Source organism: Pristiophorus japonicus, unplaced genomic scaffold, assembly GCF_044704955.1.
Source record: "Pristiophorus japonicus isolate sPriJap1 unplaced genomic scaffold, sPriJap1.hap1 HAP1_SCAFFOLD_393, whole genome shotgun sequence".
NCBI classification, from domain to species: Eukaryota; Metazoa; Chordata; class Chondrichthyes; family Pristiophoridae; genus Pristiophorus; species Pristiophorus japonicus.
In genome coordinates, this window is record NW_027253794.1 from 139,964 (window position 1) to 156,071 (window position 16,108).

At 44.4% G+C, this 16,108-nt stretch overlaps 1 protein-coding gene across 6 annotated transcripts in view; it reads left to right on the forward strand.

Moving 5' to 3' along the window:
* Positions 1–16,108, forward strand: part of LOC139250576 (uncharacterized) — a 336,890-nt gene that overhangs the window by 22,715 nt on the left and 298,067 nt on the right. For all 6 annotated transcript variants that reach the window (XM_070872975.1, XM_070872969.1, XM_070872972.1 and 3 more), the window contains one exon: positions 15,827–15,877. In XM_070872975.1, the coding sequence (XP_070729076.1) occupies positions 15,827–15,877 (51 nt within the window). The remainder of the gene's footprint in view (positions 1–15,826; positions 15,878–16,108) is intronic.

Below are 16,108 nucleotides of genomic sequence, written 5' to 3' on the forward strand. Positions count from 1 at the left end.
TGGACCGAAGTTTTAAAATCGCGAAGGCTCTCCCCTTTAAGTGAAGGGGAGAGCCGTGGTGATGCGGCGCCACGATGATGTCATCGCGGCGGTAACTCCGCACCGCCCCTGACTTCTGTCCCTCAGTTGTTGCCACCGCCGTGTATCCGTCCCTCTCGTGTAGTCACCGCCCCCATTAAGAACGACTTCTGGATCCGAATAAAAAAAATACAACAGATTGGAATTTCGCTCAAGAGGCAATTTCAACCACAGTTGTGCTAAAAATAATTGAAACAGGGTGCGTGTGCCCTGTTTTGGGCGAGGGACAATTTTGAACCCATGCAGTCTACTTATAATTCAAAGTTGCATATTTTGTGCAGATAATTTGAGTTATTCAGTAATTTGAAATAAGCAATGTAAATAACATAGAAAAATGGTAATTTAATATTTAATAAATGTGAAATATCAAACATTTGAATTAAGTGAGTTTGAGCTAAGAACAGACTGTAGGTAGCTTGAGTTTCTTTCAAAGAAGGGGAAAGTTTACAGATTAAAGCTCTATTTTGTCTGTGTCAGTGTGTTCCTCATTTATTCAGCCTCAGATACCGACAAAATTCCCACCATCCATGAGCAGAGGTTCCTTTAAATGAAGGACACGCAGACGACCGGAAAAAGTGACCATGGTTTCCTTCTATGTACAAGGCCTGCTTCTGGGTCATGCCCTTCGTTCTTTGCTTCCTTACATTGGAAGTGATTTTTCTTCCCTTTTTTGTTATTTCCTACATCAGACAAAGTCCAGTTCAGTCTGGGAACTGCCTTGCAGTGAAAAATTTCAAGATGTGCAACATTGATGAGCTTTTGTTATTACATCGATGGCACTTTAACCCATCTTATTCTCCACACTTCAGTGTCAGTGTCCTCAGGCTTATGCTGGTCACTTTGGTCTCAGTTGACTCCCTTGAGCAACCTGTTTGGCAGCATCAAATGCTGGTTTTGATCAAGTGACCAGAGCTCTTTGGTTACTGTTCAGATAATCTGATCAGCCTTAGCACTGCAGAAAATTGTGGTTGGTCCTGAAATCCAACAAGAGTGCTGACTGCAAAACCTTCCCACTGTAGGTGGAGGAGCTTGCTCGAGACTGAGCATATGGATGTTTGTTCACTGGAAGACAATTCTAATTAAAATGATGTCCAAACCTGATCCGCTCAGCTACAGGTACTTTGGGTTCCAATACTACACAGAAGCAAGCCTGCAGCTCCAAGGGAATTGAATGCAAGAAAACAGTGCTCCCAGGAACGTTCAATAAATGGGATACATAGCAATCTCCTTGCTTCCAGTGCTGTTCCCTCAGCATTTGAAAGTTCTATGATGATGGCAAAAAGACTATTGCCCTTCCTCCGGCTGTAGCAGTATCCTGGGGCATATGTTGCAGTGCTGGCATCAACTGAAAAAAAGACTTGCATTTATACAGTGCCTTTCACGACCTCAGGATGTTCCAGAGCTTTACAGCCAATTAAGTACTTCTTTTTGAGGTGTAGCCACTGTGGTAATGTAGGAAACTTTGGTTATAGTAGAGTCCAGAGCACCTGAGGTAATTATATGTTTGCCTGTGACTGATTCATTCAAAACCAGATGTTACTTTACTGATCTCTGGGTAGATCTCTTCATCTTTTTGGAATAGGAGAAAGATGAGGAGAAGACGAGTTTGAATTTGAAGAACATTTTCAGGCAAAGGCATCTGGGCTACATCATTCCCTTTCCTGAATTAGCAGATATCTCCTTTGAAGAATACAATCCACAAGATGTCTCTCAATTTGAGTCTATTTTCTAATCTGGTCTGTTGCCATTCTGGATGACTCCTGTTGTAATTCTGTTAGGAATGCCTAAAATTCAAAATTTTCTATATATTAAATTGTCACCACCCGTGTGGACAGCCACAATAATCATGTGGACAAATTGCCAATCCATTGTGTAGCAGAGCAGGAAGATCGCACAATGTTCTTAGAGCAGAATATTGGTGTGCTGAAACAACGCTTCCGCTCCCTGGACCGCTTTGGAGGAGCCTTGCAGTACTCGGCGAAGCGGTTGTTAAGATTTGTGGTGGTCTTCTGAACGTTGCACAACCTCACCACCAGCTATACAGTGAGCAGCTGAGGAGGAGGAGGCCGTTTCCCGCTATGCACAAATACACACCAACACAGCCGTCTGTCGTTCACCCGATTACAGGCAACTCTCGATTGTCCGTACACGAATCCAACGGAAAACCGTTGTAACGGGATTTAAAATTCTGTTGCTAACAAGTGAAAAGACAGCCTCAAATAATTTGGAAAAATCACCTTCCAAACACTGTGCGCATTTGTATTTGCTCATTCTCTCTCTCACAATCACACATTCTCTCTCCCTGGCCGAAGGGACCCCGTACCGGCCACTTCTGTCCCGGGCCGAAAAGACACGGCACTGGGTGGACTCCGGGACGACCTGCCGAAGGGTCTTTCACACACTCTCTCTCACTCACCATAAAAATCACCCTCCTCTGCCCTTGCTTTTCTGGTGTGTGTATGTGTGCGCTGTTGCAGCCGCTGTCTCTCGCGGCCGCCGCTGGTGTTGGGAACGGGGGCAGTGCCGGCACTGGGTTCCAGGCACAGACTTTAATCAGAAGACTGCTAACTTCACCAGCGTACCAGCAAACCAAGCACAGAACCTGTCCATGCATGCTGGTAATGTTCATTTTTTGTTACTGTTTGTAGCTGATTGTATTATTCATTAAAGTTTTAACTTATAAATGTAAACTCGCCCTAACGGAAAAATCGTTGACCCGGAATAGCCCAATCCCTGAGGGACCCGGATAATCGAGAGTTGCCTGTAGTAACAAATTCAGTCCTATGGTTATAATCATTTTATTCTTTAACTTCAATATAAAAAGCAATTTACTAGCGGAGTGTGCTCACAGATAGAACACACAAACGTAGGCATGTGTCCTTTCTCGTGCTGCCTGAACAAAGGAAAACATTTTTATTTATACACTATTCTCTTTATCATACTGGAAGTAACCTTGCCTTATTTGGTAGCCTCCAGTCAAAAGTACCATCCTTCAGCTGATGCACACAACTCTACGGCCCCAAAATTGATGTCCGGTAAGGCCCACCAATTTTTCGGCGGTTCCCTGGCGGTACCTACCTTTATGCCACCCAGTGCCGCCGGGTCCTGTCAGGAGCCGTTTTCGGCGAGGTTGTGTGGGCGTCAGTGATAGGCAGCAGGAGTTGGCGGGCGGCAGGTGCAGGCCTCTCGAATCGGAAAACTTTGGAGGCCCTGCAACGCGCATGCGCGAGATTTGTTTTTTAGTCTTTTCACCTACCTGACGTCATTTCGGCCACGTTTGAGGCTGATGGGACATCTGCACATGCGCTTAAAGGCACACCATTCTCTTGCTGCTGTGAGTTGGAAAGAGGAGAGTGTGAGTTGGAGAGGGGACCGTCTTGTAAATTGAGAGCCACAAAGTCTTGAGCAGCCATTCCTTTAATCATTGACGATGGGTGGACAAAAATCTGCAATGGTGACTATCAAAACCAGGCCCAGAGCTCCCTGGCTTAATGAAGAGGAACTGGAAGAGCGAGTAATGGAGGTGGAGCGCAGGTATAAAGACCTCACCCAGGATGCTCGGTGGCAAGTCTCCACCACCACAATACCGATGCATTTGGAGGGAGATCACTGAGATCGTGTCCGCAATGGGCAATATCGTGCAGGATGGGGACCAATGCAAAAAACGTTGGAACGATTTGGTGGCGGCAGTCAGAGTGAGTAAAAATGTATTGCCCCCCTCCTGTGCAAAAAGGTTGTGCACCAGATGTGTGTGTGTGTGTGTGTGTGTGGGAGTGTGTGTGAGGGGTATTAGCAAAGGGGCTAAAGGCCGCAACGTGGGGTTTGGAACGGAGTCCATACTGGCAAGCTCGACCAAGCATAGAGGCTGTGGCGCAAAGGCAAGCAAGGCGCCTGAACCCACCAGCAGCGAGCAACCAGCTGAGGATGCAGCACCGCTCTCTGCAATTCAGGAGATGATCCAGCTATCACGGACGAGCGTGCAGATAAGTCGTGATATGCTCCAGACAATGGCTGGGATAGCTGGCAGCATCGCCACGTTCACTCAGCAACATGATGCCAGGATGGACCGGCTCATTACTGTGTTGGAGCGCACAACCGAGACAGTTGAGGCGATGTGACGAGATGGCTTCTGGCCATGTAGTGCAAGCCCCCGACCTCACACCCTCAAGGCAGACAGGTCCGGAGGAGTAGCAAATCCCGGCGCCTTCGGTCACCTCCCCTGCCTTTTCACCAACATGCACATGTCTGCAGAGATCCCGCTGCCCTCCTGCACAACCTTGTCAACCAGAGGCAATGAGGGGCAGGGGAGCGGGATGCCACGGTGTAGGAGGGGCAAAGAAGAGGAGCTTGGGCATCGCTGCAAGGGGGGGAAGAGAGGTGGTGGTGCCAGATAGAGGGTGGGTGTTGGTAGTGGAAATGTTCCTAAATGTAATAATGTTATATAACCTTTGTTATTGTGCACTTGTAAATACACTTGCATTGTTGACCCTCTTGGTCAGTGTCTCATTTTAACGTCATGTGTGGTGCCATGTGAGAAACACACATCTGTCCCTCAGGTCATCTGTTTTACCACAAATATCTTCCCATCCACATGACTTGGCTGTACAAAATGTGACATGCTGCATACTTTTGAGTTATTGATAATGATTTGGTCTTGGTCATTGTGGTTCTAAATGAAGGTGTGCCAGCAAGGTAAAAAAAAAAAGTTTCCATCAACTTAGACACATTTTAGTCACTTTTATCACATACCAATTAAACATGAGCACGAACAATAAACTAAAGCAACATCCAGCAAACTTTTTTCCAGCAGTCCCACTCATAATGCTGCAGAATCTGCACCATACCCGCGATGTGCAGCACTCGGAGCCCTTCTCCCTGCCAACCGACTCACGGCCAGCTCAGACCTGCTTTTTGCCAGTGGTCCTTCTGGGGGGCGGCAGGTCGATCTGAGGCCAGCATCCCTCACCAAAATGAGCGATTTGCAACATCCAGCATGGGCAGGCGGCACGACCAATCTCCCGCCGGGTGGAATATGAACGGCAGATGGGCGGTTCCGGAGGAATCACCCCAAAAAACTACATTTCCGGCGCAACCTTGGCAGCTGCGGGCACAACCTCCACCAATTACGGCCCCTACATTTCTCACACATCAACATTCGGTGGTTGACGTTCAATGTACCGTCCTTCAACCGGCTTGTAATTCAACATCCTCCTGCAAAAATTGCAATGGTATGTGATGGGAAGTTTACAGTATGGCAATACTATCAACATAAGAAGATAAGAAAGAGGACTAGGAGCAGGCTATACGGCCCCTCGAGCCTGCTCCGCCATTTAATACGATCTTGGTTGATCCGGTCATGGACACAGGTTCATTTCCCTGCCCGCTCCCCATAACCCCTTATTCCCTTATAAGAACATAAGAACATAAGAATTAGGAACAGGAGTAGGCCATCTAGACCCTCGGGCCTGCTCCGCCATTCAACAAGATCATGGCTGATCTGACCGTGGACTCAGCTCCACTTACCCGCCCGCTCCCCGTAACCCTTAATTCCCTTATTGGTTAAAAATCTACCTATCTGTGACTTGAATACATTCAATGAGCTAGCCTCAGCTGCTTCCTTGGGCAGAGCATTCCACAGATTCACAACCCTCTGGGAGAAGAAATTCCTTCTCAACTCGGTTTTAAATTGGCTCCCCCATATTTTGAGGCTGTGCCCCCTAGTTCTAGTCTCCCCGACCAGTGGAAACAACCTCTCTGCCTCTATCTTGTCTATCCCTTTCATTATTTTAAATGTTTCTATAAGATCACCCCTCATTCTTCTGAACTCCAACGAGTAAAGACCCAGTCTACTCAATCTATCCTCATAAGGTAACCCCCTCATCTCCGGAATCAACCGAGTGAATCGTCTCTGTACCCCCTCCAAAGCCAGTATATCCTTCCTTAAGTAAGGTGATCAAAACTGCATGCAGTACTCCAGGTGCGGCCTCACCAATACCCTATACAGTTGCAGAAGGACCTCCCTGCTTTTGTACTCCATCCCTCTCGCAATGAAGGCCAACATTCCATTCGCCTTCCTGATTACCTGCTGCACCTGCAAATTAACTTTTTGGGATTCATGCACAAGGACCCCCAGGTCCCTCTGCACCTCAGCATGTTGTAATTTCTCCCCATTCAAATTGTATTCCCTTTTTTTGTTTTTTTCCCAAGGTGGATGACCTCACACTTTCCGACATTGTATTCCATCTGCCAAACCTTAGCCCATTCGCTTAACCTATCTGAATCTCTTTGCAGCCTCTCTGTGTCCTCTACACAACCCGCTTTCCCACTAATCTTTGTGTCTTCTGCAAATTTTGTTACACTACACTTTGTCCCCTCTTCCAGGTCATCTACGTATATTGTAAACAGTTGTGGTCCCAGCACCGATCCCTGTGGCACACCACTAACCACCGATTTCCAACCCGAAAAGGACCCATTTATCCTGACACTCTGCTTTCTGTTAGCCAGCCAATTCTCTATCCATGCTAATACATTTCCACTAACCCCGCGTACCTTTATCTTCTGCAGTAACCTTTTGTGTGGCACCTTATTGAATGCCTTTTGGAAATCTAAATACACCACATCCATCGGTACACCTCTATCCAACATGCTCGTTATATCCTCAAAGAATTCCAGTAAATTAGTGAAACATGATTTCCCCTTCTTGAATCTATGCTGCGTCTGCTTGATTGCACTATTCCTATCTAGATGTCCCGCTATTTCTTCCTTAATGATAGTTTCAAGCATTTTCCCCACTACAGATGTTAAACTAACCGGTCTATAGTTACCTGCCTTTGTCTGCCCCCTTTCTTAAACAGAGGCGTTACATTAGCTGCTTTCCAATCCGCTGGCACCTCCCCAGAGTCCAGAGAATTTTGGTAGATTCTAACGAATGCATCTGCTATAACTTCCGCCATCTCTTTTAATACCCTGGGATGCATTTCATCAGGACCAGTGGACTTGTCTACCTTGAGTCCCATTAGCCTGTCCAGCACTAACCCCCTAGTGATAGTGATTGTCTCCAGGTCCTCCCTTCCCACATTCCTGTGACCAGCAATTTTTGGCATGGTTTCTGTGTCTTCCACTGTGAAGACCGAAGCAAAATAATTGTTTAAGGTCTCGGCCATTTCCACATTTCCCATTATTAAATCCCCCTTCTCATCTTCTAAGGGACCAACATTTACTTTAGTCACTCTTTTCCGTTTTATATATCTGTAAAAGCTTTTACTATCCGTTTTTATGTTTTGCGCAAGTTTAACTTTGTAATCTATCTTTCCTTTCTTTATTGCTTTTTTAGTCATTCTTTGCTGTCATTTAAAATTTTCCCAATCTTCTATTTTCCCACTAACCTTGGCCACCTTATACGCATTGGTTTTTAATTTGATACTCTCCTTAATTTCCCTGGTTATCCACGGCTGGTTATCCCTTCTCTTACTGCCTTTCTTTTTCACTGGAATATATTTTTGTTGAGCACTATGAAAGAGCTCCTTAAAAGTCCTCCACTGTTCCTCAATTGTGCCACCATTTAGTCTGTGTTTCCAGTCTACTTTAGCCAACTCTGCCCTCATCCCACTGTAGTCCCCTTTGTTTAAGCATAGTATGCTCGTTTGAGACACTACTTCCTCACCCTCAACCTGTATTACAAATTCAACCATACTGTGATCACTCCTTCCGAGAGGATCTTTTACGAGGAGAACGTTTATTATTCCTGTCTCATTACACAGGACCAGATCTAAGATAGCTTGCTCCCTGTAGGTTCTGTTGCATACTATTCTAAGAAACAATCCCGTATGCATTCTATGAATTCCTCCTCCAGGCTACCCCGTGCGATTTGAGTTGACCAATCGATATTTCGATTAAAATCCCCCATGACTACTGCCATTCCTTTTTCACATGCCTCCATTATTCCCTTGATTATTGTCCGCCCCAGCGTGAAGTTATTATTTGGGGGCCTATAAACTACGCCCACCAGTGACTTTTTCCCCTTACTATCTCTAATCTCCACCCACAATGATTCAACATTTTGTTCATTAGAGCCAATATCGTCTCTCACAACTGCCCTGATATCACCCTTTATTAACAGAGCTACCCCACCTCCTTTCCCTTCTTGTCTATCTTTCCGAATCGTCGGATACCCCTATATGTTTAATTCCCAGTCTTGGCCACCCTGCAACCACGTTTCTTTAATGGCCACCAAATGCGGGAAGAATGTTCCCGATGTTGGGGAAGTCCAGAACCAGGGGACATAGTCTTAGGATAAGGGATAGGCCATTTAGGAATGAGATGAGGAGAAACTTCTTCACTCAGAGAGTTGTTAGCCTTTGGAATTCCCTGCCACAGTGAGTTGTTGATGCCAGTTCATTGGATATATTCAAGAGGGAGTTAGATATGGCTCTTACAGTTAAGGGAATCAAGGGGTATGGAGAGAAAGCAGGAAAGGGGTACTGAAGGAATGATCAGCCATGATCTTATTGAATGGCGGAGCAGGCTCGAAGGGCCGAATGGCCTACTCCTGCATCTAGTTTCTATGTTTCTAGATCCCTTGCAGTCAGAATCAGGTGAATTTATAATGGGGAATAAAGAAATGGCAGAGCAGTTGAACAAATACTTTGATTCTGTCTTCACTAAGGAAGACACAAATAACCTTCCGGAAATACTAGGGGACCGAGGGTCTAGCGAGAAGGAGGAACTGAAGGAAATCCTTATTAGTCAGGAAATTGTGTTAGGGAAATTGATGGGATTGAAGGCCGATAAATCCCCAGGGCCTGATAGTCTGCATCCCAGAGTACTTAAGGAAGTGGCCCTAGAAATAGTGGATGCATTGGTGGTCATTTTCCAACATTCTATAGACTCTAGATCAGTTCCTATGGATTGGAGGGTAGCTAATGTAATCCCACTTTTTAAAAAAGGAGGGAAGAGAGAAAACAGGGAATAATAGACCGTTAGCCTGACATCAGTAGTGGGGAAAATGTTGGAATCAATTAATAAAGATGTAATAGCAGTGCATTTGGAAAGCATTGACCGGATCAGTCCAAGTCAGCATGGATTTATGAAAGGGAAATCATGCTTGACAAATCTTCTAGAATTTTTTGAGGATGTAACTAATAGAGTGGACAAGGGAGAACCAGTGGATGTGGTGTATTTGGACTTTCAAAAGGCTTTTGACATGGTCCCACACAAGAGATTAATGTGCAAAATTAAAGCACATGGTATTGGGGATAATGTGTTGATGTGGATAGAAAACTGGTTGGCAAAGAGTCGGAATGAATGGCTCCTTTTCTGAATGGCAGGCAGTGACTAGTGGGGTACTGCAAAGTTCAGTGCTGGGACCCCGGCTATTTACAATATACATTAATGATTTAGACGAAGGAATTGAATGTAATATCTCCAAGTTTGCAGATGACACTAAGCTGGGTGGCAGTGTGAGCTGTGAGGAGGATGCTAAAAGGCTGCAGGGTGACTTGGACAGGTTAGATGAGTGGGCAAATGCATGGCAGATGCAGTATAATGTAGATAAATGTGAGGTTATCCACTTTGGTGGCAAAAGCAAGAAGGCAGAATATTATCGGAATGGTGACAGATTAGGTAAAGGGGAGGTGCAACGAGACCTGGGTGTCATGCTATGTCAGTCATTGAAAGTTGGCATGCAGGTACAGCAGGTGGTGAAGAAGGCCAATGGCATGTTGGCTTTCATAGCGAGAGGATTTTGAGTATAGGAGCAGGGAGGTTCTACTGCAGTTGCACAGGGTCTTGATGAGGTCACACCTTGAATATTGTGTACAGTGTTGGTGTCCTAATCTGAGGAAGGATATTCTTGCTATTGAGGGAGTGCAGCGAAGGTTCACCAGACTGATTCCCGGGATGGCAGGACTGACATATGAAGAAAGACTGGATCGACTAGGCTTATGTTCACTTGAATTTAGAAGAATGAGAGGGGATCCCACAGAAACACATAACATTCTGACGGGACTGGACAGGTTAGATGCAGGAAGAATGTTCCCGATGTTGAGGAAGTCCAGAACCAGGGGTCACAATGTAAGAATAAGGGGAAAGCCATTTAGGACTGAGATGAGGAAAAACTTCTTCACTCAGAGAATTGTGAACCTGTGGAATTCTCTGCCACATAAAGTTGTTGAGGCCAGTTCATTATATATATTGAAAAGGGAGTTAGATGTGGCCCTTACGGCTAAAGGGATCAAGGGGTATGGAGAGAAAGCAGAAATGGGGTACTGAAGTTGCATGATCAGCCATGATCATATTGAATGGTGTTGCACGCTCGAAGGGCCAAATGGCCTACTCCTGCACCTATTTTCTATGTTTCTATGTTTCTATGAACACATTTCGGAAGCTGAATTAACCTAGTTCCATATGCCAACATGTCCTACTTTATTTTTCATGGAATACCTTAACTCTTAGCAAAATGTTTTATATCCTCCTTTGTCATTAATAATCCTGGATTCCTCTTAGTGCCCTTGCTCTCGCCTTACCTTTCCTTATATTTTCAATGTCCCTTATTGACTTCCTTACACAACAGGCAGATAAATTCCCTGGACTTAATGACTTAAGAAAAGTAGCGGCAGGGATTGTGGATGCATTGGTTGTAATTTACCAAAATTCCCTGGATTCTGGGGAGGTCCCAGCAGATTGGAAAACTGCAAATGTAATGCCCCTATTTAAAAAAGGAGGCAGACAAAAAGCAGGAAACGATAGACCAGTTAGCCTAACAGCTGTGGTTGGGAAAATGTTGGAGTCCATTATTAAAGAAGCAGTAGCAGGACATTTGGAAAAGCAAAATTCGGTCAGGCAGAGTCAGCATGGAATTATGAAGGGGAAGTCATGTTTGACAAATGTGCTGGAATTCTTTGAGAATGTAACGAACAGGGTGGATAAAGGGGAACCAGTGGATGTGTATTTGGACTTCCAGAAGGCATTTGACAAGGCGCCACATAAAACGTTACTGCACAAGATAAAAGTTCATTGGGTTGGGGGTAATATATTAGCATGGATAGAGGATTGGCTAACTAACAGAGAACAGAGAGTCAGGATAAATGGTTCATTCTCTGGTTGGCAACCAATAACTAGTGGGGTCACGCAGGGATCAGTGCTGGGACCCCAACTATTTGCAATCTATATTAACGACTTGGAAGAAGGGACTGAGTGTAATGTAGCCAAGTTTGCTGACGATATAAAGATCGGAGGAAAAGAAATGTGTGAGGTGGGACACAAAAAATCTGCAAAAGAACATAGACAGGCTAAGTGAGTGGGCAAGAATTTGGCAGATGGAGTATAATGTTGGAAAGTGTGAGGTCATGCACTTTGGCAGAAAAAAAAATCAAAGAGCAAGTTGTTATTTAAATGGAGAAAGATTGCAAAGTGCCGCAGTACAGCGGGACCTGGGGGTACTTGTGCATGAAACGCAACAGATTGGTGTGCAGGTACAGCAAGTGATCAGGAAGGCCAATGGTGTCTTGGCCTTTATTACAAAGGGGATGGAGTATAAAAACAGGGAAGTCATGCTCCAGCTATATAAGGTATTGGTGAGGCCACACCTGGAATACTGCGTGCAGTTTTGGTTTCCATATTTATGAAAGGATATACTTGCTGGAGGCAGTTCAGAGAAAGTTCACTCGGTTGATTCCGGGAATGAGGGGGTTGACTTATGAGGAAAGGTTGAGTAGGTTGGACCTTTACTCATTGGAATTCAGAAGAATGAGAGGTGATCTTATTCAAACGTGTAAGATTATGAGGAGGCTTGACAAGGTGGATGCAGAGAGGATGTTTCCACTGATGGGGGAGACTAGAACTAGAGGGCATGATCTTAGAATAAGGTGCCGCCCAATAAAAACAGAGATGAGGAGAAATTTCTTCTCTCAGAGGGTTATAAATCTGTGGAATTCGCTGCCTCAGAGAGCTGTGGAAGCTGAAACATTGAATAAATTTAAGACAGAAATAGATAGTTTCTCAAACAATAAAGGGATAAGGGATTATGGGGAGTGGGCGGGGAAGTGGAGCTGAGTCCATGATCAGATCGGCCATGATCTTATTGAATGGCGGAGCAGTCTCGAGGGCCGTATGGCCTACTTCTGTTCCTGCAGAGTTTGCAGAAACGAAGTGGAGCGCGTTATTTAACCCCAATTTCTTGCAAGAGGTGAGATTTCTGCGCCTGGCGCAAAGTCTCGAGCTTCGTGACTTACCACCCCCAAATGCTGGTACTCAATTTTCCCCCATAATATCTTCAAAACATAGTTCAATTCTTCCCACTTGGTCCAAGTTTAAACATATTTTGTTTGTTCAATTTTATTTAACTGAACTTGGGCCTCTTATTGTTCTAAAAGAACCCAATATATTGTGCCTGAGTCCATTTATTTTTAATTTCAAAGAGCAATATTGTTGGACTGAGAGATCTTGTCAATGTTAATTCCGAGCCTTTGAAGGGCAAAATTTTAAAAATCGTCACCGTGCTGTTACGTTTGATGTTTCCCGATGTCTGCAGATAAATTCTTAAAACTGCTGGATCTCTTGCTATGCCATCAACCTCCATTATGGTCCATGAAACCATGGTCACTCACCTTGACCACTCATGTGAGGTAATTAAACTTCTTGCGGCACCTGATCCTGGTCCTGGGGATAACACTCATCTCACTGAAGGCTTCAATTATCTCCTCCTGCAGCGTTCTGCTGTTCTGCCTGGAAAGCCTCCTGCCCCCCTGCAGACAGAGGAACTGACGGCATCTTTGAACTCCCAGGACCAAGGCCTCCAGTGCCGCATTGCAAAATCACTTTGCCCTCTTTCTTGGGCCATGGCTTTCTTCACAATGACAATGAGGTGCTTCTGCAGCAAAACACCTTCCCTTTATGTAGTGCAGAGAGCTTCGGCCAAACATTATTGGCCAGTAGACTGCACCTGATATTGACCCCCCTTTTTCAGTGCTGAGTCAGTCAGCAGCATGTTTAGTGCTGAGATCAGTGCTGCAAACATTATAATGAGCAGGCGGCAGGGGTTTTGTGTGACACCTGCACCACTTTGAACGGATGTGGACACATTGCACTTCATGCTCCCTGCGCCCGGTTTTGGGCCCTATCCAATTTCTAGGCCATATGATTCTGAGAGGGCTTGATAGGGTGCATGCTGCGAGGCTGTTTCCCCTGGCTGGAGAGTCTAGGACTAGGGAACATTGTCTCAGGATAATGGTTGACCATTTAGGTTTGAGATGAGGAGAAATTTCTTCACTCAGAGGCTTTGTGAATCTTTGGAATTCTCTACCACAGACGGCTGCGGATGCTCAGTTGTTGAGTATATTCATTGTGGAGGTTGATACATTTTTAGACTCTAAGGGAATCAAGAGATATGGGGACAAATGCAAAATGCTGCGAATGCTGGAATCTGAAAAAAACCTGAAACTGATGCAAATCTCAGCGGGTCAGGCAGCACCTGTGGAGAGAGAAACAGTTAATGTTTCAGGTCGAAGATCCTTCATCAGAACTGGCAGTAGTTCAAAATGTAACAGATTCTTAAGGAAGTGCTGGGACCTTGAACATAAGAACATAAGAAATAGGAGTAGGCCATTTGGTCCTTGAGCCTGCTCCGCCATTTAATAAGATCATGGCTGATATGATATTGGGCTCAGATCCAATTCCCTGCCCACTCCCCATAATCCTTCACACCATTATCGCTCAAAAATCTGTCCATCTCCACCTTAAATATATTCAATGAAAGGGGAGGGGCGTGGAAAGAACAAAAAGGAAGGCTTGTGATAGGGTGGAAGGCAGAAGAGATTTAAGGGCTGATGGGCCGAATTGAGATGGTAATAGCACGTTACGAAACAGAAGATAGGGTGTGAATGGCGGAATAATTACCAGCTGCCATGGGAAGTAGAGAGAAATAAAATAAAAATAAAAAAGTGGAGGGAGTTTTTGTAAAAAAAAATGGGAGGAAAGGGAACAAAATGCGGGCAGAGATTATGGTCTGAAATTGTTGAAAACGTTGACCTCAGAAGGCTGTAAAGTACCTAAACAAAACATGAGATGTTGCTCCTTGAACTTGTGTTGAGCTTCATTGGAACAGTGTAGGAGGCCGACGGAGAGGTCAGAGTGGGAGTGGAACGCTCCGTCCTCGGGAACACCTCATCTTTTGTTTAGGCACTTTACAGACCTTCCCTTTTGTTCTTTCCCATGGCAGCTGGTAATTATTCTGCCATTCAGACCCTATCTTTTGTTTCCTAACTTGTGCTATTACCATCTCAATTCGGCTCATCATCCCTTTTGTCTCTCAAATCTCTTCTGAATTTCACCCTATCACAGACCTTCCCGTTTGTTCTTTACACCACCCTTGCCCCCCCCCCTCCCCCTGCCCCCCCCACCCCCCATCCCCCTTTCAGGCCCCAGCACTTCCTTAAGAATCTGTTACATGTTAAACTATTGCCAGTTCTGACGAAGGGTCATCGACTTGAAACGTTAACTCTGTTTTTCTCTTCACAGATGCTGCCTGACCCGCTGTGATTTCCAGCATTTTTTGTCTTTTTCAAGCGATATGGGGATCAGGCAGGAAAGTACAGTTGAGGTCGAGGAGCAGTCAAGATCTTATTGAATGGTGGAGCAAGCTCGAGGTGTCGTATGGCCTACTCTTGCTCCTATTTCTTATATCGAAGTTGGCGTGCTGCCTGCATTGCAATCAACGGACATAGGTTAATTGCACATCGCGATCCCCACGCCTGTTTTCAGGCCCATCCAATTTAACCCCCATAGACTTTTGAGAAAGTCAGCCCAGCTGGTTCGAGAATTGACTACTGAGGCAGGTCAAGAAATAGTTAGAAATGCATAATGAAATGTCTTAGACACTGTGCAATTTGGAAAAATATAGTTAAATGGGGAGAGAGTTGTGGTAGTGTGATAATTTAATGGAGGGGAGGGTCTGCTCAGAATTTACTCTATATTGGCTGTGAAGACATTGTTGGTATTGGGTGTAACAAAAGCATAACCATGGGGGAGATCAGGTAGATAGATGCAAGTCATACCAAATGTTTTTACTGAGCGTTATACCCACCTCCCAAAGAATGATAACAATGGAATTATGTACCGCTCCTGCTCTGCGATACTTCCATGATCTGACTGTGCCAAAATATGAGGACTATTCAGCTGGAATCTGCTCTGATATCCTCCCAGCTCTTTATACGTGGATGCGTTTCCAGGCCATGGTGTATTTACTGTGAAAGTTTTAATTAAAATCTTAATGTAAAAGCAAAAATTGTGTGTAAATGTCTAAATATGGTCTGTATTGCAAATGCATTAGTGAGCTTTTTCATAGTTTCCATATTTTTTTCAGAAATTTTTCGCTATAGTGCTAGAAAGATTCAGCATGCATCCAAAATAAGACCACAGCTTGTGTCTCACTGAAAGGCTGGCAATTGAATCTCCTCTAAAGATTAGAGCTAATTTCTGGATTTGTAGTGAGGAGAGGCACTTCTAGGGATTTAATAGGATGGACAATCACGGCCTTAGAATTTTCCGATCAACACTCCCGATGAGTACCCCTCCTTGCCACGAATGCTCAATTAGGGAATTAATCTAAAGGTGATCTCTTAAATTTTAGAATATGTATTTATTTATTTTGAGTAGAAGTTTTATGTTTTACTGATTGTTACAAAGCTTCATCCAGTGGGCACAAATGATTTACTATTTTTTTGAGCGAGTAAAACTATTTTGCTTCACTCAGGACCTGACTAAAGCAAACTGCAGACAAGAAATGGCAAAGATTCCTCAAGTTGTAAGTACTCATTAAATTAAATTTTAATATGCTACAACTGTATTTTGCTCATTTGTTGGAGGTAAATTGTCATAAACAGCAGGGATTGATTTAGAAGAAAATTATACTGGAAATTAAAAGATATTGTATCTGCAAGGTTGTATCCATTATTTTCTAAATGACCTGAATTATAATCTATAGTTATAATGAACTGTGGTGTAAGTAACTGAATGGTTGCTGAATATTGTTCGT